Source organism: Lytechinus variegatus, chromosome 19 (genome assembly GCF_018143015.1).
Source record: "Lytechinus variegatus isolate NC3 chromosome 19, Lvar_3.0, whole genome shotgun sequence".
NCBI lineage: Eukaryota > Metazoa > Echinodermata > Echinoidea > Temnopleuroida > Toxopneustidae > Lytechinus > Lytechinus variegatus.
Window position 1 is genome coordinate 4,627,762 of NC_054758.1, and position 22,008 is coordinate 4,649,769.

A 22,008-nucleotide genomic window follows, 5' to 3' on the forward strand; every position below is an offset into this window, starting at 1 on the left:
AGCTCGATGTTTGTTATTGTGAGTTTAACAATGTTTTTTGTTCTTATCTTAACTAAAAAACATTGTCATTTGCGGAAAGTTATTAGACCATGTTCATTTAAGTTACCTAATTTTTTTGTGTTTTACTACTATGACGAACAGGAATGAAGTCGGGCCGCATTTCGCCGGCCCCGCCTCTCCTGAGTCACATGTACGATGCTTTATATTTCTTACTACTGTTATGAAAAGGAATGTAGTCAAGGCCGCAATTTGCCAGCCTTGGCTTCGGCCTCAACCCGAGTCACATGTACAAGGTTTTCTCCAGTAGGCTCATGACTTAGAAGTACCGGCCTTGTCTATATCCCTGATAATGAATTTGTAGGCAATCCTCTCCTGTTCTGTTCATCTCTCTCTTTCTCACACACAAGTTTTTCCCTTTTTCTTCTCTCTTTTATTTCATTCCTTCCTTCAACAAATCCTTTTCTCTCTTACAATGTCTATTTGCACTTGCCAATTCCCTCTATCTCAGGAGCATTACACAAAGTGTTTTGTCAGTAATTTCCACCGACTTATTTGCTCTTAGCCAATCAAATGCAAGGATTTCAGTAGCTTGTAACAGTTGTTGGTGAAAATCACTCTGTTTCGTGAAATGCTCCACATCTTTACAGAATTTTGGTTATTACCGTCCTTTCTTTTTCAACCACTCCTGGGGCCTGTTGCATAAAACTGTTTACTTGAGAAAACTCTGGTAAAAACTGAAAACTAAGGTTAATCTGATTTCTGCCATTGACTTTAACACAGGGCAAAAACTCCGGTAAAAACAACCTGAGTTTTCTCAGGTAAAAAGTTTTATGCAACGGGCCCCTGGTTCCAATCAAACTAGATTTAAAAATAAAAAATTATTTATCGAATGTGAATCCAGTTATATTTTCCTACATTCGAATATCTCTAAAAGTCTAAATTCAAGCAGAATGATAAATTGTGACTTGCATTATGATTTGCTGAAAATTTAGACATTTGGGCCTGTATTTTGAAGTCGGGTTTAACTTAAACTCAGGTTTAAAGTTGTGGTTTAAGTATGGAAAGCCAATTGTTACATAAATCACCAACAGTAGAGATATCATACTTCAGCTCATTTGGCTCTCAAATCATTCGTAATTGTCTAGGAAGTATAAATAGATGATTGTCTTCACCATCGATGAATCAGGAAAGAGCACAGTAAACATAAGAAACGTACAACTTAATAAACATTTTGACACTTTTGGCTTCCCATAATTTTAGCACAGAGTTAGACCATGGTCTAAGTTGGTGTTCTTCCATATATCTTCCTGCATCCTCTCTGTCATTATACCCGATATCCTTCATTTGCAATTAGTTATTCATGCATATACTTGTGTGAAGCAACATAAATACATTAGTTCATTCTTGGAAGAATATCCTTTTGTATATTACATGTACTAAAGCTATGTACCCACGGCAACAAATTATGTGTTTTTAGAGACAATGAATAGATTTCGATGCATATTCTAACGTTCTTGTGAGGTTTTTTGTGTGTAGTTGTTGAGAAACTCGATGGAAAGTTGCTATTTATTTTTATATGATGGAAACTGTGTTTGTGACATATTCCTTGCTCTGTGTATATGTGTATGTACTTTATTTTGAAAAGAGAACTAGTTTTATCTTGTCATGTTTTATTTAGGTGGAGATTTTGAGTGGTTTGGTGGCATATATATATACTGCATTATAAACAAAAGACAGACTTTGATATGACATATGTTTGTCTGAGTATGACTCAGAAATGATCAAACATCAGACGATGTACAAGATTCTGTTTTGTAGCTGGTCTTTAGCCATATCATTTACTAAGGTCTATGTAAAAGGCTAAATGGATGAATTCTGTTTTCTAGCCCCTTTCCAAAAAGGCTAGAAAACTGCCTTTTTCTAAAGGGGCTAGAAAATTGCTCAAAAAACGAGGGAAAAACAGGTACAAATCAGTTATAGTATGCCAAGTTAACAGGTGAAGGAATATAAAGGCTATTCATAAACAGTGAGCATTGATAAGCTGGCATAATGTAGCAAGTACTATGCTGTGTGCCAAGCCGATATAGAAATATCTTAAAATAAATTATCAGCACATTACAGAGATCCCAGTTATAACTTATGTATGTTTATGTGTCTTCTGTTGTCCATCTGTGCATATAACACATAATTCACAACTCTGTCTACATTATATTTTCCTTATGTTTACTGCATTCTTTTCCAATGTTTTTTAATTGGTGGTGATGCGTGGCATTTGAATGATCCTATCGTGGCAGATCCTTGACATCCCAGATTGTCAAAATGTGAGCCAGGACTATTCAAGATTTGTGTCGCACTTGGCTTTCCATAATTGAACCAAAATTCATACCATAATGCAAAGTCAATCAGCAGTTCTGAGGCATTTCATAAAAGTTGTCTGCACTTTCTAGATTGTCAACTCTGATAATTTCAGTGATTTACTTGGTTTTGATCGGCTATTAAGCACTGGCCTCTGACTGTTACTATGGTGTCTGTCAGAAGATGGCAGCTTTTCACTGCTGACAACTTTATTGGGACTGGGGGGTGTTTCACAAAGATTTAAGTATGACTTAGAGTCGCACATAAATGTGTTATGAAAGGCATGACCACATTGGACAGATCATACCCAGAGGATGTGCACTGCTGCGTATTAATCAATAAGATTGCGAGTTGCATATCATATGCGCGTCAGCATTTAATTGCGACTCTAATGCCATGGTCACATTTGTTCTACGGCAGCCGTACGGCGAGTCGAAAACAGCCGTTTCAACATTTTTGTCCAACTACATATAGGTGGTTTGAATCAAAATTGATAAAACGGCTGTTTTCGACTCGCCGTACGGCCGCCGTAAAACAAATGTGACCATGGTATTAGTCATACTTGAATCTTTGTGAAACACCCCCCAGGTCATCCTGAGACTAATAATGGGAAATAAATGTAGATGACAATTTGATGACTCCAGACTCCGTGAAAAAAAAAATATAATTCATACCAAACCTGTATAGTTTGGATCAGCTAATTATTGCTGAACCATTGGCTTTGTTTATATTCCCTGCCTGATTCTGTTTTATGGTTTGGCCATAAAACAGATGATGGTGTTGTTTGTGAAACGTGGATCAGGACACTCTTCATTTCTGGGTCGTGTAATACAAAGGTTATCAATTGATCATATGCTTGAATTTCATGATTGATTTTACATTGTAGTTAATGCAATTAATCGTAAAGATGTTCATCTACAATGATTGCCACGCTTTGTGTTACGGGCCCCAGGTCTGACGTGTGTTTTTGCCATTGATTTCTGAGTAAAACTTACAAGAAAGCTAAAAGTGATTCTTGAAAATTTAATAAATAAATGCAAACTCACTTGAATAGGACGTACAGGTGATACTGCGAAACAAGATCACCCTTCATTTAAAATTTTCAAAGATCCTTTGATTGTTTTCAAATTAGCTCAAGGTTATGGTTACGGGAATCCAAGTTTTGAAAATATCCCAATCATTGCTGATTGGTGCATTCGGATGGGTGTTTCATAAAGCTGTTCGTAACATAAGAACGACTTTAAGAACGACTGGTGATCCTTTCTTTTGGTAAATGGTATACACCATAGGCGATGGTTTAGCACGTAAGAAAGGATCACCAGTCGTTCTTAAAGTCACTCTTGACTTACGAACAGCTTTATGGAACGGCCCCCTGGAAACTGAACTGAAAGAAATACCTTCCTGCTACTTTCCCAGAAGAACACCATCGCTATTGTGTACAACTGGGGTATTCTTTGGCTTGTAGAGCCTTTAATAGAATAACAACCTTTGATTACAACATTCAAGTGTGATTAGTTAGGTGTTTTACAAAGATTTAAGTATGACTTAGAGTCACTCTTAAATGTGTATACGATATATAACACGCAGTCATATTGATCAATACATGTATGCAGGAGTGCCTGTCCTGGGGGCTGTTTCATAAAACTGTTCGTAAGTTAAGAGTGACTCTGAGAACGACTCATGAACTTTTCTTATGCACTGAATAATCACCAATGAACATTAATGGTGAATATCATTCACCACAAGAAAGGATCACCAGTCGTTCTTAAAGTCGCTCTTAACTTACGAACAGCTTTATGAAACTCCCGCCTGTTGTCATGATCTGACTAATCTGGTGATGCCTTTTATTCTGCACGCAAATAGGTATTTAAGTGCATCTCTAGGCATTCTTAAATCTTTGTGAAGCATCCCCCTGGTTTAGACCAAAAGCTTCAGTCTCTTTATTTTATATTGGTTGGGCCGCAAAACCATGTTGGCTCCACTATGTCAACAATTGTTTAAATAAATCCCCAGAAACAACGGTTATTCCTGGTTGATCTATTCAATGATATTGTCTATATGTTCTCTGTTTTGAATTAGTATTGCAGTTCACTTAATAGCACATTTAGTCATCAATTTGTTGATTTGTTGCATTTTGTTTATTTTTTGTTATCTCATGAAAAGGAAATATGTTTAAATTGAAGTTGCAAGAGTCTTTTGTCATTATGCAGTGCAAATTGATTGGCCCAATCTGTAATTGATCAATGACTTTAAAGTTAATGCTGTGAAGATACATTACCTTTTAAGAAACATGGAACACATATATTAAGGCTGCACAATGGATAAAAGAAGTGTATTTTTTAGCAGGTGAGTTTTCTATGTAGGTTCATCCATTGAAATGATATACAAGCAGGAGGTTTTGATAAGGCAAATTGTCTTTATAGACAGGTTCTTGAAGTACATATTTCAATGAGGAATACTATTCCGGAGAAACCTAACCAGTGATCTTAGTACACATACACTCTCAGCTATTTGTTTGACCAACCTGCAAGTTGGTTAAAATATGGCCAGCTGTAGGTTAAAGCAAAATAGAATGCAAAACGGATAGGGATTTTTTACCAATGGTTGATCGGTTCATTACAAATTTTAACCAACCTTTTTTGTTGGTGAAAAGTCATAAGAGAGTACATATTAGATTGGTGGTTGCCAAAGCTGGATTGCTTTACATTGCTATACATTATTACACATTTGTTGTATAAAAAATATACATCAAAGAAAGTTTTCCAGTTGAAGGAAAGACAAGACCCCGTAACAATAAGAGCCCCCCCCCCCGACGTTATTTTGTTCAAATATTTTGCTTAATTTCTTAATATTGCCATCGCACAGCTCAAATCAAGGGGGTCTCTCAAATGATACACATCATCTGCTAAAATCTAAGGGCTCTGCAGCCTATCTCGAAGATTAAATCAAATATTAATCTGTATATATCAGAATGAATAAAGGAAACAATTCGATTGATGTTACTATGTTGTAATTATTGTTTATACTATTTAAGACAATATTTTCTTATCGTTTCTTGAATACAATTATTTGTTCAAGTAGTGTTATGTTATTTTGCTGATTAAAGTCTGTGATACCTGCTATAATCTTCAAATTTGAAGAGACTGATAAACTCTAAAGAAGAACGAAACTTATACAAAATCAGTTTAGGTGTTTTTGTATGTTTCCATGGTGATTTAGTGCTTACAATAGAATTCTGGGTTATGCCACATGATTTGTAGTGGAATATGTTGTATTTATTATGATTGAATTTTTATGATGATATCAGATATGTTTAATATTGAAGGGCAGTTATTTCATTTGATTTCTGAAACGTTTGGTTCTAGAGTAATTTCCAAACGATAAAATTGGCATGTTGATAAACTCTTTCCTTACATCATATGTGTCTTTTGGCACTATGAGTTTCCGTAATTTTTATTTTTCCAGAAATATTTAAGAATCCCTACAGAGGTATGGTATAATTTATCATGTCTGAATTGTTGTGACGGTAGATCATTTGTCAATTCCGGCTATTATAATGCATGCATGTAGTTCTTTTTACTGTAATGAAACTTCTTTCATATTTTGAATATTTATGGTGGGAAAAGAGATCAGTGTCAGGGTTGGTTTTAAACATTAAGAATGGTATTCATGTCAGTACTACATGTGATATTGAAGAATGGGGGGGGGGGGGGGGGGTCATAATGAAAAAAAGAAGAATAATAGTTAACCTGCAAAAAAGCACCATGGTCATGTTACCCCTCCCCCTTCATAGACTTGAAGATTTCCCTCATGGTGCAGAGTGACAAAAATAAATACCCCGAAAAAAAAAATTCTGAGATTTAAAAAATGCTAGCATTGATATGCTTTCAAGCTTTGATGAATTATTTTAGAGACAGTTTATTGAAACCATATTGGACCATACAGTATAGTGTACCAAATATCAGTTCACTGAATATATAACGTGAAAAGGATATAAGCTAACTTACTAAGAGATAATTTGTCAATAAAAATTTGATGAAAAGATTCTTCCTGCATTTACTATTGTTTTTTTCAAATGTAAGTTCGCTGATATCTTTGTCCAAACTTTATTGCACATCTCTCAGTGGTTTCTGTTTTGCAAACTTGGCTATATTATCACTTTGTTGTGTCATTTTAATATCGGTTATGGCGCAGTCACATTTCCCCTACGGTGGCCGTATGCGGAGTCGAAAACAGCTGTTGTAACATTTTTTGCATCAGCTACATATAGGTGGTTTGAAATTGAATTTAAATGAATGAAAGACTGTTTTAGACTTGCAGTAGGGGAAATGAGACTTCAGCATTATTCATTCACTTAAAAGGCTGTTTTAGTGTAATCTGCTACAGCATCATTCGCTATACATTAACTGTATAAAGTTGAAACATTGAAGAACTGCAAAAGAAACTAATAACAAGAGTAAGACCAATCAAATTCTTTCCATACAATTAAACAATATGGTAATATTGTACCATGATTAGCTTTGTATGGATAGCTATGCTTTCATATTAGTTTTGTTACTGTTCATCTTTGTTTTTGTCTTAAAACGTTGTTGGTCTTTCCAAACCAAAATTTTACTGCCCTGCTATTATTTGTGGTTGTATATGTACTATATATATGAAAAAAATATGATGAAATAATATCGCCCGCTGAAAAGTGAAATGTCTACATCATTTTTTTTGTATTTGTCCTGATGTAGTGTGTTTGTAAGTACATTGTAAAAACACTGTTAAAAATGGTAAGCACATAGTTTAAGCCTGTTACTCTAACAAGTTGAATTTGTGTAAATTTTTTTCAAACAACTTGTTTGAAACTTACCAACACTTGTAAGAGTGATGGAATTGAGCAATGTGCTTTGAATTTTAAGCAGCGTTTTTAGTGTGAGTGATAGTATTTGATTTTATTTGAAGGTACGATAATACGCCAGTGGCGGACTGTACCAGACTGGAAGAAGATTTTTGATTTATTGTTTCACATCTTGAACATATGATAAGATGATGACAAAAATACATAATTTTAGTATTTTACAAGGAAATACAATATCGTGAAATATGAGGAACCTATTAAAATGCATAGCTTGTAGACATAGGTTCCCAGAAGAAAATAAGTATTAAAAACTAACGCAATGAAGCGAGATAAATCAAATGAAAAAGAAATAGATTCATCTAGTCAGAATTTAGATGTTCTTCAACAAGTAATGTTCTTTAACAAGTAATATAGTTTAAACAATGTTGTTTAAACCTTTTTAATACGTTGGTAGTATCAGGGGCTTAAAATTCTAAACAGCGTTTTCACCGCGAAGAGAGTTTTCCTCTGTATAGGTAAAGAAGTAGATCATTGAATCAGAAATAAAGATGTTCATTAAAAAAAAGGGAGAAAAAGATGACTTTTAAAATGGAAAGGGCCAGTGATTAAGAACAGTATGGATAGAGAAAGATCCATAATTGTCAGACAAGGGGGCAAAAAAAGGAAATGGAAAATGAAAGCGTGTAAGGAGAGAAATTATATAATTTGAATGGAGAGAGAATTGGAGCTTTAATAGAGAGACGGGACTTTTGAGAATGGATGGACTTTGCCGGAGACAGGACTTTTGAGAATGGATGGACTTTGCCGGAGACAGGACTTTTGAGAATGGATGGACTTTGCCGTTATTGTTATTTTTTCATTATTCATCCACCCAAAGATCGTAAAATGGTTAAGGCTTAAGCATAATCTTTATTATTTAGTGTTAGATTATTAGATTAATTAAATCTAATTGGGATTTCCATTAGCTTTAATCCCTTTTTTTTTCCTTTTTGTATTTCAACCGAAAACAAAATTAATGAATATTTCTGAGAATAGGGCCTAGTGCATTTATGTTGTTTCTTTTACAGCTCTTTTAAAAAGTTATAAAGCTAAAAGCTCTATATACAAACTTACCCTTTTGATCCCCTTTTCCCATTTTTATTCCCAGTTCCCCCTTTTCTGAAATCTGTAGCGGGACTCACTCTAACGTTTATAGATCTTGTGACTTTTTGATAACAGATTATAAAGGCATGCTGATATTTCTATAATGCAAGCAACCAATTTCAATAGGATGAAAATTAGGATGGACGCCCTCTATCGTCATAACGTAAACAAATTATGCAAAATTTTCAACATTTTTCTGTCACTAAACATGGCGAATCACACGAACTCATCGAGTATCCCGGAAGGGGACGGGAAAATTGCAGAAAATGGGGTTAAAATAATTTGTCTAGGAGATTCCGCCGTCGGTAAATCAAAGTAAGTATGGATGTTTTATCTCTCGTGTATCTGATTTGTTGTGAAAGTTTTTTTTTGTGTGAGAAATGTGAAAATGCCGGCTCTCCAGTTCGTCATTTTCGTGGGAATTTACGTTGCTAGTCACGCTGTGGCATCCGTATCATATCGCGTCGAATGAATTAAGGAAATTCTTCACATGATGTGCAGTCGGCCCTGCCGAGTTTGGTGTTGCAAGAAAATGTTTGTGATCAATTGAAAATATTCTGTTGCAATTTTACAACTGATAGATCAACGTTAGCTGTACCAAATCAGATTAAACTTTTTGTTTCAAGGAGCAAATAAGCAATCAATTGCTAATTTGCAATTAACTGCAATGAATTTCAGGACCGAAAATTGGTTGCAAGTTTTTTGCAACACCCCATCACACTACATTTCCTACATTACTAATCTAGGCCTAATGTTAGATTGATAAATAGGTCTATTTCTGTCAGGGATACATGTTTGATGCTCTCAGGGTGACCAGACGTCCCGTATTTCCCGGGATTGTCCCGTATTTTGTTTCTTTGTCCCGGCGTCCCGACAAACCCTTCCCGGGACGCCTATTTGTCCCGTATTTCAGAATATTGAACAAAATGTATTTAAAAGTGACGAATTTTCATCAAAATAACCAACAGATGACGAAGCAGAGACAACAATAAAATCGATAAATAAACTTTTGCAAGTTCTGCGGTGATTTTTTTGCTAACCCAATACATTGCAAACGAACTGGCCTCCTGCCATTGTGTGGCAGGCTACTAGCTAGGCATGTAGGATCGGAGCATATTCTCTACACCAAACATGTCAAAATAATAAAAAAAAATCGGCGGGAAATTTGTATGACTTTATTATGGGTTCTCAAATTACTGATTTGGAGATTTAATCTCGGAGGAACAAAATATTGAGTTTTCATAACTATAGATCTAGTTGATTCACCTTTCGTTTTGAGTCTTGTTGTGTATGATGCCGCGATGTTTCATCTAATTTTTAGGTAAAAAAAATCACTTTTTATTATTCATTTCTAAAACATTTTTTTTAATTTTAAAAATATATTTGAAAAACACCAAATATCATTATGATTTTTGTTAGATGATTGGATTTTTTTGCTTGAATTTTGAACTTTTTTCCTCTTTCTTTTTTTCTATCCTTCCTGCTTGCCTGTTTTTTGTTCCATCTTTATTTCATCTTTGTCTTTCCTGATCCTTTCTCTCTCTCTCTGTTCATTTTTCTTTCTTTCCTCCTTTTTCTTACCCGTCTTCTTTATCAAATTTCCATTTTTTATATTCTTTCTTTCTTAAAACTTTTTTCTGCCCCCTCCCTTCCTCTCCCTTTTCTTTTAATTCTTTCTCTTCTTCCATTATGTTTTCATTCCCTCCTCACTTCAATTCTTCCTCCCTCTCTTTCCTCCTCCCTTACTGCTTTCCTTTTTTCTTTGTTTGCTTCTTTCTTTCAAAGAGTGAAGGAAACATTTTTCTTTCTTCATTCTTTCTTTCCTCCTCATTTTCTTACTTTTTTCTTTCTCCCCTTTATTTTGTCTTTCACACATTGTATTCTTCTTCCATTCCTTTCTTTCTGCATGTATTCAATTCAAAGAATGACGGAAACTTTCTTCTCTCTTTTATTCTTTCTTTCATCCTTTTATTCTAACTTTCTTTTATTCGTTTTTTTTATTTTTGCCTTCATTTTCCCCTTAATTTTGTTCTTTCTTTCTCTCAATTCATCTCTTTTCTTTCGTCTTTTCTTTCTCTCCTTCATTCTTTCGTTCACCCTCCCTTCCAATTCTTTATAATTTTTCACAGGTGTAACACTTTGTAGCCTTCTTTGTTGATCTTTTTTTGTCGATTGTCCCGTATTTCATTTTGTGAAATCTGGTCACCCTGCCTCTTCTAGTAAGAGTAAGACTGGCTCTGTGGAATCCCCTCCGTCGTGTTCGTCCACTCAAGCCATGGTGCATAACTTCATTTACATGCCGCCGCGCACAGAAAATATCAAGCCATAGAACTGTAGACTACTGTTAGAACTAGAACTAGTATTATAAGAAGACATGTGTTGTGGACACCAGGGGCCTGTTGTATAAAACTTTTTACCTGAGAAAACTCTGGTAAAAACTGAAAACTAAGGCTAGTCTGATTTCTGCCAATGACTTTAACACAGGGCGAAAACTCCAGTAAAAACAACCTGACTTTTCTCAGGTAAAAAGTTTTATACAACTGGCACCAGAAGTGGCATCGCAGTATGCGTGACCCACTAGTTAGAAATCCACTGCCAAAGTACGCGGTTTTTGGTGCGAGGTTAGTAATAATAATACTAACCTTGCAATACCTCGTGTGACTGTGAGCGCCCCTCCGTGTAATGTTACAGTGTCTATCTAAGTTACGGAGAAAGGGTACGCTTTTGCACCCTCCTCGATTACTCCTAAATTTTGCTTTTTGATGGGGTAGAAGGGAAGAAATAATAAGATAAATTTACATTAAATACATTCAGCTTATGGCTTACCACCTATCTGACATGTCTGAAAAATAATTGCAGGAAAAGCAAATTTTGGTGACAATCAAACAGATCAGGATCAGCCAGGTTCTTCTTTGATCACCGTCAGCGCAGCTACGGCTGTACGTACGAACGTGTCAGCCAGTCCACCGGCACTGGGGCGTCCGTATGCTCAGCTGTAGCTGATGGGGATCGAAGACGAAGAACTGGTCTAGATCTATTTGTCATCAAAATTTGCTATTTTCCACCATATTTTTCAGAAAGGTGGTAAGCTAATTTTATTTGATGTGAATTTATCGTTATTATTTCTCCTTTTTTTACCCCATCAAAAAGCAAAATTTAGGAGTAAACAAGGAGGGTGCAAAAGCACACCCTTTCTACATAGATAATGCAGTTAAAGATAAAGTCCATTATTGGTAACGATCTCAAAATGACTTTTTACAGAATCTAATATAATGACCACCCAAGTGTCTGTTTGTATGAATAAAAAATATGTGCCAAAGGATTCTGGAAGAAATTGTGTAATTGCTGAGAAATAAGCAAAAAAAGCGCAGATTCGGTCACTTCCGTCGGGTCTTTATTCCAGCAATAATAATACACTGTCCCACGTGTGCCTATCTGTGTTGGTGATCTTCAGTGAGAACATTTTTCAGTGTAGATTTCAAGATTTCACAAAGTTCAGTTTATGTAACTGCACCAGATCTAGATCCTCGATGATATACTGACAATTAAGCCTGGTTTTACAGACTTTCTCATGAAATCAGTGTTTACTGCAATTACTGGCATTTCTCTTTAAGCAGCGGTTGTTTGATTTACCATTACATGCCCAATCCAATGGCTGTCATCTCTCTGAGTACATGTAGGAGGGGAAAAAATCAGAAAATGTTGAAAAACTCCTCTGAAACAGCGCATTTATCAGTCTACATTACATGATAATTGTTTACTGAATTGTTGCCAGACAGTTTGTGTGTCTGGAAATCAATTTTAGAAAGTAATTTTGAAAAAAATTACAAGCGAAGTTTCACCAATTTTTACTGCAAAATGTTAGGAAATATTAGAGAACAAAATAGAAGATGACTACGCAAAATATTGAATTCATATTTTTAATGTAATCCAAAGACAAATATAAGGCTTCAAAAATATGAAGTGTCCAGACACCTGACCCCCCTCCTACTAGTCTATGAAGCCTAAATTAAGCACACTGAAAATTGAGTTCAACTTGATTTTGAAGTTGAAGCTCTGGGTGCCAGCGCAGTTTCGCACCGGCCGACTTTCCTCAACAGTCAGTATGGCCCGGGGAGGCACTTCTTCCATTGACGAGTGGATACCATGCGTGACCATAGGGTTTCGAAGAGCACCTTAAACAAGTATTTCCATGTTCTGAAAATGCTCCCCTTAAGTATTGCCATGTGAAACCCTACCCTGAAAGGGGAATCCATCCCAAATAAAAACTTGTTTCTTTATAAGGAAAAGAAAAATCAGACAAGTTGATAGGTGGAAGTTTGAACAAGATTGGACAAACAACAAGAAAGTTATGAATTTTTAAAAGTTGTAACACTATACCCATGGAGACCTCAAATTGGCCGCATTTATGGGATGCCGTAATGATGTAAGGCAAGAACTACTCTTCCATGTACTCCAATACATATGGCTAAAATGTAATTTTTCCCAAAAGTTTCATTTCAAATAATATTTTTCTTTCATGAGGATATAAAACAATATACTACCTGGGTTATATTTAGATTACTGCCTCAGGGGAATGGGTACTTTAGGAGAAAACCACAAATCCCTGATAGTAAAGTACATGGGCTATGGGAAAGTTGGCCTTGCCCCTTGTCATAATTTACTAACCCAGTTGCCTATTTGAAATCTAAATACTATTAGAGATCTCAATTTTAAAGCAGCTATAACCTTCTTATAGCTTGTCCGATTTCTTTCAAACTTTCACCATTCTGTTTAATTCATTTTTCTCCTTCCCAATGCATCATTTTATGGCCAAGGCTGGATTCCCCTTTAACCAGTTAAGGAAATAAGACAGTACCCTTGACAGTATATTCCCTGAATTGAACAAGTACAACGATATCTTAATTGTTATATCACGGACGTGATCACGGTAATCGGCTTTACCTTTACTTTCATTGGGTTTAGTAGGGGCCTACCCCACACACCTCGCTCAATTCGGACCTTAAACACGTGCAGTTGGGGCAAAAAAAGTACATCCTTATTCATGAAGTATTTTAGTCTTTTTATACCTTCTCAAATTGGACCGTTATCACATGGTTTTTCGTTGCGAAAAATATACCCTTTCTCATTATTTTACTTTAGTTTTTAACACCCTTATTACGTTATGCACGTAACGTGTCCTATCTTGAAAAAGAGATCATTTTTACATATTTTTTGGTCACCAATGGTAGCCACTCGTCAATGGAAGTGCCTCCCCCCCCCGGGCCGTATGGCAAGTCCCCCTAGGCCAAAAAGTCTGCGCAGTCCCCCTTGTCTGCGCACACGTGTATCTGCGATTCTAGTAAAAGAAGATATGCAACAAACACAGACTTTACACATGCAATATGTAGACAGATGATAATATTTATGAAAAAATCTGACTCAAAATGATGGAAAATAGTGAACTTTGGGCATTTCATGTGACGGCCTCAAAATGCAGCCTTTCTCATGAAAATCCCTGAATCATGTGCAAAGTGAATGGGTGTGCAGACATGGAGTACCAATTTCTTTTTTCAATCTGAAAATGACTGCCTGAGGTTTTTTCCAAGAAAATCCTATATTTCTTTCAAATTTTTATGAGATATTTGGTACACTTTTAATACTCATAATAATCTAAAGAACATTATTTTTGAAAGATTTTGTGAAATGAAAGAAATTCGTTAAATCTTAACTTAAATGTTTAGGTGCGCAGACTTGGGGACCACCATCATACTGTACAAGTAGGCCCTAATAAATTGATTGCAAATGTCACAGACAAGTCTCTCAACTTGATCACATTCAAGGTCGATATGCCCACTGCTTTTCCAAATATTGTTGAAATCTTGTTCAGACATCGCTTCGCTTGGCAGTGGCAATGCTATTTCTCGGCTTCGCCATATTTATGATATGGACTGAGAAGCAGTTAGTGACCAAAACTATCTTGCTCTTAAGGCAGCCGCACACCTTACGACTGGTCTGCTACTCGATTTTGGAACAAATCGCATTTTTCTAATTTTCTGAAGATGTGAATGGAACATATTTTATTTGAGGTTAAAATTAATTGAAATGATGATAACCATTTTGAAAGATTGCAAGCCCTTATTTTGGAGTAAACTCCAAATTAGTTTCAAATCGTAGCCAATCGTACGACTGCTTTGACGTCATTACGACTAGATATTAAATTCGTTTTTATTCTAAGGATGATAGCATACAAATTTGATCATACATGTAGGTACATGTATTCGTACAATGATTTAGAACATTACACAGTAAGATATTCCATTTCAAGTCTCAATATTAGCATCAAATTCTACATTTTACTATAAAATCGGGTCGCAGACCAGTTGTAAGGTGTGCGGTCGCCTTTATACAACTCTTTGTAATCTGACCCAGTTGGATTAAAAGCTCCTGTTTCATTTTAATGTAATTCTTTCATGAACAAGGCATTTGAAAAAGGTGTTTACCATGGTTGTCTTTTGTTTTACACACTTCTTTTGAATTCTCTGTTGATGCAGGAACTTGGTGAATATTTTTAGTACAAACGTAATGAATTGCAAGCATTTACTTTCAAAAATTTTTGGGTGCCTTAATTTTGCTTACATGTAAATGTGTCATACATGTATGAAAAAAAGGCAGACAGTTGAATGCCTGAAGTCATGATTTTCTGCTTGAAGTATTAAGATTAAAATAGTGTCTGCCAACAAAATTCTGGTTTATACATGACGTTTCTTCAATTAGTTCAAATTATTTTTAATCACTCAATATGGGGGATTAAAAACAATTTGTAATTGTAATCATGTGGTCGCATGTCATAAGGTGGTCCAATTTCGCGAACAGGGTAAAAATGGTCAAAAATTTTATTTTTTGATATGTTATAGCTATTACCATTCTCTAAATAATGGAAAAGTTTTAAGTCTTGAATACCTTTATTTTTCCTTAAAATGACTAATTAACAGCTAATTATTACATAGACGTCAATGTAAATGTGAATTTTGAAATGTGTTTTTCTCAAATTGGACCTGCTGCACATAAAATGGTGTCAAAAGTTAATGCAACATTGGATCACCCTAGTAAATTGCAGTTGTAATCTTGAAACATCAATAATTATATCTGTACCAAAAATCGAATAATTATCTATTATTGTATGCATATTAATTATACTAATTAATTAACAGTATTTAATTTCACATTTCTGCCCCCAAAATACCTGTCACTGTATTCATATGCTTGGCAAAATGACAACATCATGGGTAGAAATGTTTGTTGCAATGATAAACAACATTTGTACTAAAAATTAAGATTACAAATTAGATAATTAACCAAATCTCTCCGGTTTACTAATTGATTAGGTTGCAGATCAGAGCTGACATACACATGTATTCCATTGCTGCATATTTTCAAAATTGTCAAAGTTTTATGACATTTAGTTGTTCCCTGCTTTAAAACGCCCAGAAATATGAGGATAACAGTCATATTACATATTATAGTAAGTTGTTAATTAGGTTTAATTAATATTTTATCATTTACCGCATCCACCGGCTCCACATCCACCGGCTCCGCCACCCCTGTTACTTCAAACTTAATGTGCTATAGTTTTTGTTCCTGATATTGTATTGATCTAATTCATAGTAATATATTTAGCCTATAGTTCTGGCTTCGAAATGAGATATTACTCAATAAATTTGGTCAAGATGCTGTGATGTAGCAACAATTTATCCATGGAACCATCTGGAAAATTGTTCATACGCCACCCTTTTTGCATACCCAACTTATGAAATGCGACCATGTGTCATAAATGAAGTGTTTGTGTCATGTTGTATGATTTACAAAAAATTGAAGGGAGAGTCTAAGCTCAACAAATATGTTCTTTCTAAACCCATTATTTTAGTCTGATAGATATGATATTAATTTCTTTATGGGACACACTGTATACTTATATTTATAGCCTTTCCAGCTCATGTCACGAGCCCTGATATTTTAAGCATGACCTGGTGGGTGTTTCATAAAGCTGTTCGTAAGTTAAGAGCGACTTTAAGAACGACTGGTGATCCTTTCTTATGGTAAATGGTATATACATTGGCGAAGGTTAAGCGCGTAAGAAAGGATCACCAGTCGTTCTTAAAGTCGCTCTTATCTTACGAACAGCTTTATGAAACAGCCCCCTGATTATAAAAAGAAATGCCATTGGAAATCTAACTTCCACCGGAGGTAGAAATGTCATCCATTGCCCTTCCTGATGGTTATGAAAACATTTCCAACCGAATGTGCCCTATAAGTTTAATGTAGTGGAAATTCTGGTCTGAGGGTACATTCAAAGATGTTTGATATCAGTCATATGCATACTGTGTACACTGTAGGTACATACTGTTACAGTGTTTGTGATTGTGTGTGTCCTATCTCAAGCTTCTATTGATTTTGCATCAGTAATGGGCTGTACATGTATGAGAGATTCCTCCATTTGCAAAAGACACACAGGTGCGCAGGGAGGGGGGGGGAGGGTGATTCAGGGGTTCAACCACCCCCCCCCCCCCCTGTTAGATTTTTTTTTGTGCAAATTATTATCTTACGAAAAGATTTAATTTTTCAATTTTTTGGGTGAAGTCCTTTTTTTTGGTCAAATTTTCATTCAACTCGAAAACCCCTCCCCCTTCCAAAAACCTGTGTATGCTCCTGAAGACACACACCTGAGTACAAGAAACTCAAAGTAATGATTTGAGATGTCAAGAAAGACCTTACAAAAGTTACATTCATACATGTATATGTACATTTATAGTGAAGCTCTACACAGTTGTAGTGTTTATTTCAGGGCACAGTCAATGTTATCAGCAATATAAAATTCTCATTACGTTGCATTTCTAGCTTTAATTTTTTGTCTGGGGGGGGCCTGACATAGGGGGGGATGGGGGGGACGTGTCCCCCCTAAATTTTAGGTGGGGGGGACGATCCCCCCCTAAATTTTAGTTTGATAACCTTTTTTTTTTGCTTGTCAATTTTGTTTCCTGCATCCCCCCTAAATTCACGTGGACCCCCCTGAAACGTGTGTTTTCCCCCCCTAAAATTTAGGTTGATGACCTTCTTTTTTTTTTTTTTCTTGTCAAAAAATTTTGGTTAGCCACTCCTAAAATTTAGGTTGATAACCTATTTTGGGGGGGCTTGTCCAATCTTTTACCCTGTGTCCATCCCAAAATTTCAGGTGGACTCCCCCTAAATTTTTTGGCTTCTGCCGCCAATGGGGGCTGAGAAGCATTTGTCTCGGATGTTACTATGGTAACTGTCACACTATTACAACCTTATGCTGAAAATTTTATGAAAACAGTGCCCTTCTAATTCACTTCTAATTCACTAATCAATATTGCAATTTAATGTTTACATGCAGTCATACAGACACTTATCCTGTCAAAAACGTTTTAGTTCTGTACACAAATAATATTATCTAGAGGCTGATTTATCCTCTGTCTTACAAAAAGTCATCTGAAAAGGTATATTTCAAGAGTAACATTGCAACATTTATATAATGCTTAATACAAATGTTTCTAGTGCTGCATGCTATTACCCCAGCTTTAGCACAGCTATCCTCATTAGATGCTTGAGCATTCAGGAAATTCCTTCCTTCCGGGCACCCATTTACTACTGTCTACACCTGGGTGGAGAGTGGCAAATGCCTTGCCAAAGGATGCTAGTGCTGTTGTTATAACACACAGAGAGACCACAAACAGGGTCAGTTTACTCCCCCCCCCCCCCATAAATCACACCTAATTCTTAATGTTTTTGATAAATTTCTATTCTTTTCCATTCTTTTTTCACAGATTGGTGGAGAGATTTCTAATGGATGGATAGTATCCTTTTTTGCAATAAAACTTCTTGATGGGAGGCAAAAAAATGAATTTCTAATGTTAGGAGGCTGCTATTCGCAACCTTTTTTCTACCTGACTCTGCAACATTGAACATGCCTCAACCGGTGTGTTGGCTCAGTTGGTACAGCGTTCGTCTCAGAACCGGGAGGTCGGGGGTTCAAACCCCGGCCGCGTCAGACCAAAAGACGTTAAAAGATGGGAGTTGCTGCTACCCTGTTTGGCGTTCAACAATTATAGGGATAGAGCCTCGTCGATCTGGCGCTGCACGGTGGCTGCCGGGCCCACGATCAACTGGGCAAAGCAAATTTTCGGAGTATTTCATTTCATGTCTGTTTCGAACAATAAATTATGGATTTTCATTTTCATAGCAACAAATCAGGATTTTTCAGAGCCCCTTATTGAGTTTCCAGGGCTCTTTGAGGGTAGAACTGCCCCGAGCCCCCATGTAATTATTTTTCTACTTGATGGATGTATGGTAAAGCTGCAAACTATTACGTTTTTGCAGTTTATGAACGATTACCACTTTGCAACCAAATTACTGATTTTATTGAAATTTAATGTTTCAAGTTTTGTATTTAGTACTTTATTTTTGTGTTGTTTAAAATTATTTTTAATCTTTTTTTCTCATGTACAGTGTAATTTCTGGAATAATGATAATTTTGTAGTTATCATTTTACTCTTGATATGTAATGGATTACTTGTGTTTTCGAAATTGTAGGTACAGTTGAGGCCAAAAGTTTACATACACCCATGGAATTCACTGAAATTTGTTCCTTTTCCAGACATTGTAAAATTTACTTATTTTCAGAAATGTAAATACTACCATGATGAATTTGGTATCAAATGAAAGAGCGTATTAAGCCCTTTCACATGATTGGAATGCCATTGGGATTAAAGTATATTTCAGGTGGAATTTTCTTTGAAGAAAAAAATTAATATTTGTGCCAAATGTATTCTATTGTATGTTATTATATCTCCAAACATTGTTTCATAGAAATATATAAGAGTCAAATCTATGATTTATTTTACATTTTCTATCATGATATGTCACCACTGAACAACAAATTTTAATCAAAATGTTTGTGTTTAGAAAAAACTAGCACAAATATGAAATGATTTTGTCAAAATTTTATTTTTCATTTGTCTAAAATATGAAGTTTTGGGGGGAAGAAATGACACCAAAATATTTTGCAGCTCCTGGTGACAAAGCAAAGCGATGAAGGGGCATTACATACTCATTCGTTTGATATCAAATTTGTCATGATAGCACAAATATTTCATAAGATACAGTAAATTTTGTGATGTTAAGCAAGTGTCAATTTTTTCCTTGAATTTCCTGGCTGTATGTAAACTTCTGGCCTCAACTGTACATGTATGTATGGACTTGATGATATGAACAGCCTTACGGCTGAAAGCAGGTTTTTTTTTAATCCTGTATTTAAATCAATATAACATACATCCCATCTATTATGCTATGAGGACAATGAATGTCATAAAGCCGATCATTCTGAGGTGTTGTATTATGTTTTTAGTGGCCTACACATGGAGTAGTAAGTGCATGTGCACTTTGTGATCAAAAGGGAAAGTCCCTATCAAATTTATGACAAATGGATTGGATATAAACCATGCATTTAAGATCCTTTGACATTTACATTTCTTCTTGAGTTGCATGTTAAAAAAGATTCAAGTTCTTCCTTCCTTAACCATTGTTTCTCCCAGCCAACCGCAGCAATTATCAACGTTCGCATTGACTCTATTTAGGTACGAGACGAAAGTGAGCGGGAAAGACGTCATTGTAGGTGAGTTGATTTATTTTTAAGATTTATGCACTCAAACCAGGGAAGCGTTTCATCAACTTTTTTGTCTGGAAAGTTGTCAGATCTGAAAACTTTCATGTCAAAGAGATGTACAAATAGTGTCAAAATGTCAAAATGAGACTATTAAAAATAGCAAGCTCATCATCCATCCACGGCGCCCATGCCCAACTACACGCTGGGCTATTAAAGAAAGTTCCCGTAATACGCTTTCACACTGCCAAACTACCTACGACCTTGGAAAAATCCTGGCAAAAGTTCTTGTAATTTCGGCAAGTACCTGCTATTGAGCAGGGGTGGTATTCTGAAAATTGGTCTTAACTTTTCTTGTAAGTCAGCAAGATAATAGCGCGCTTAAATTCTCTTGAATTGGTATTCTGAAAATTGTCTTATCTCTGTAAGGACGTCCCCTATTTTATCTCTTGACACGCCAAATATTCTGTCATCAACCAATCATTAAGCTTGTTTCTATGCTTTATAGGTCAACCAATAGAAGCGTCTCTTGAAAAATAATGAAGTGCATTGTTGATATGAGGCGTAATTTCCTTACGCCCCGACGCTTATGCTTGTGCACTTCTGTGCTAAAAATACACATCGCTCTTCTCAAAGATATATTTTCTCTGAAAAGATTCATCATCTCGAACACCAATTTTAATTACTAAAAAGTCTACCAATCCATCGTTATAATGTCTTTTGAATGTCTCCTTTTGTAAAACATGATGTTCTTGTGGGATGCAGCAAGATCATTGCAGACGGGCAAATATCGCATGCAACAATAAGTTTCAATAGCCCCCCACCTCTTGTAAATTTTATTGTATTTTCCAAGGAAGTTAAGAGAACGCAAAGATAAGAGAATTTTCAGAATCCCTTGTAACTCGATATTTTATCTTGCGCACAGACATAATATGCGCTGATTATATATTTACGCATCATTATATCTCTGACATCATACATGCTCAGTGACAGTTACAAGAAAAGTTAAGACAATTTTCGGAATACGGATTTTATTGTAAAAAACTCTCAAGATATTAGAATATTTCTCTTTAAAAGGGATGGTCCGGGCTGAAAACATTTATATGTTAATACATAGAGTAGAATTCACTGAGCAAAATGCCGAAAATTTCATCAAAATGGGATAAAAAATAACAAAGCTTTTGAAGTTTAAAGTTTAGCAATATTTTGTGAAAACAGTTGTCATGAATATTCATTAGGTGGGCTGATGATGTCACATCCCCACTTTCTGTTTTCTTATCACATAAAATCATAATTTTTTCATTATTTCATACTTGTGTGAAAAATATGTCTCCCTTATAATGAAATAAGTTGCAGCAATATCTAATGCACTAAATCAGTTGTCAATACAATTTTTCTAGTTCTTGGAGGAAAAAATTTGAATAAACCTAATTTCATATAATAAAATACAAAAGAACAAGTAGAGATGTGACATCATCAGCCCAGCCAATGAATATTCATGACAACTATTTTCACAAAATATTGCTAAACTTTAAAATTCAATAACTTTGTTATTTGTTATCCGATTTCGATGAAATTTTCTGCATTTTGCTCAGTGAATTATTAAGCTATAAATACTTTCAGCCTGGACCATCCCTTCTAGAATACAGCCCAGGTATTTTCTTTCAGGGAAATTAGTCATAATTTGCTTTCACACTACGAAAATTTTCTGATTGGGATAGATCAGGGCAAATTTCCCAATCAGAAAATACCAGGAACTGACAAATTTTGAGGCGGTGTTAACCACCTATAGAGTGTTCACAGGGTATCTGTGGAATTCCCCTTCTCACGTTGTTAGATACGATTCACAATGTTAAAAACTAATAGAGTGGTTGGTTGTGTTCATATGGCAAGGTTTTATTTCACAGTTTGATGTTTACTTGCTCACAATGTGAATATGCCATGCACAATGCTGTATTAAGACATAAATATTGATTACAGTGCCGAAACAACTATTTGATGGTACTTT

General features: G+C 35.5%; 1 protein-coding gene across 1 annotated transcript in view; it reads left to right on the forward strand.

Annotated features, from left to right (window-relative positions):
- Positions 1–8,516: 8,516 nt before the first annotated feature.
- Positions 8,517–22,008, forward strand: part of LOC121406183 (rab-like protein 2A) — a 38,860-nt gene continuing 25,368 nt past the window's right edge. The window contains exons 1-3 of the mRNA XM_041597205.1: positions 8,517–8,656; positions 18,166–18,195; positions 19,933–20,012. Of these exons, the coding sequence (XP_041453139.1) occupies positions 8,550–8,656; positions 18,166–18,195; positions 19,933–20,012 (217 nt within the window). The 5' untranslated portion in view covers positions 8,517–8,549. The remainder of the gene's footprint in view (positions 8,657–18,165; positions 18,196–19,932; positions 20,013–22,008) is intronic.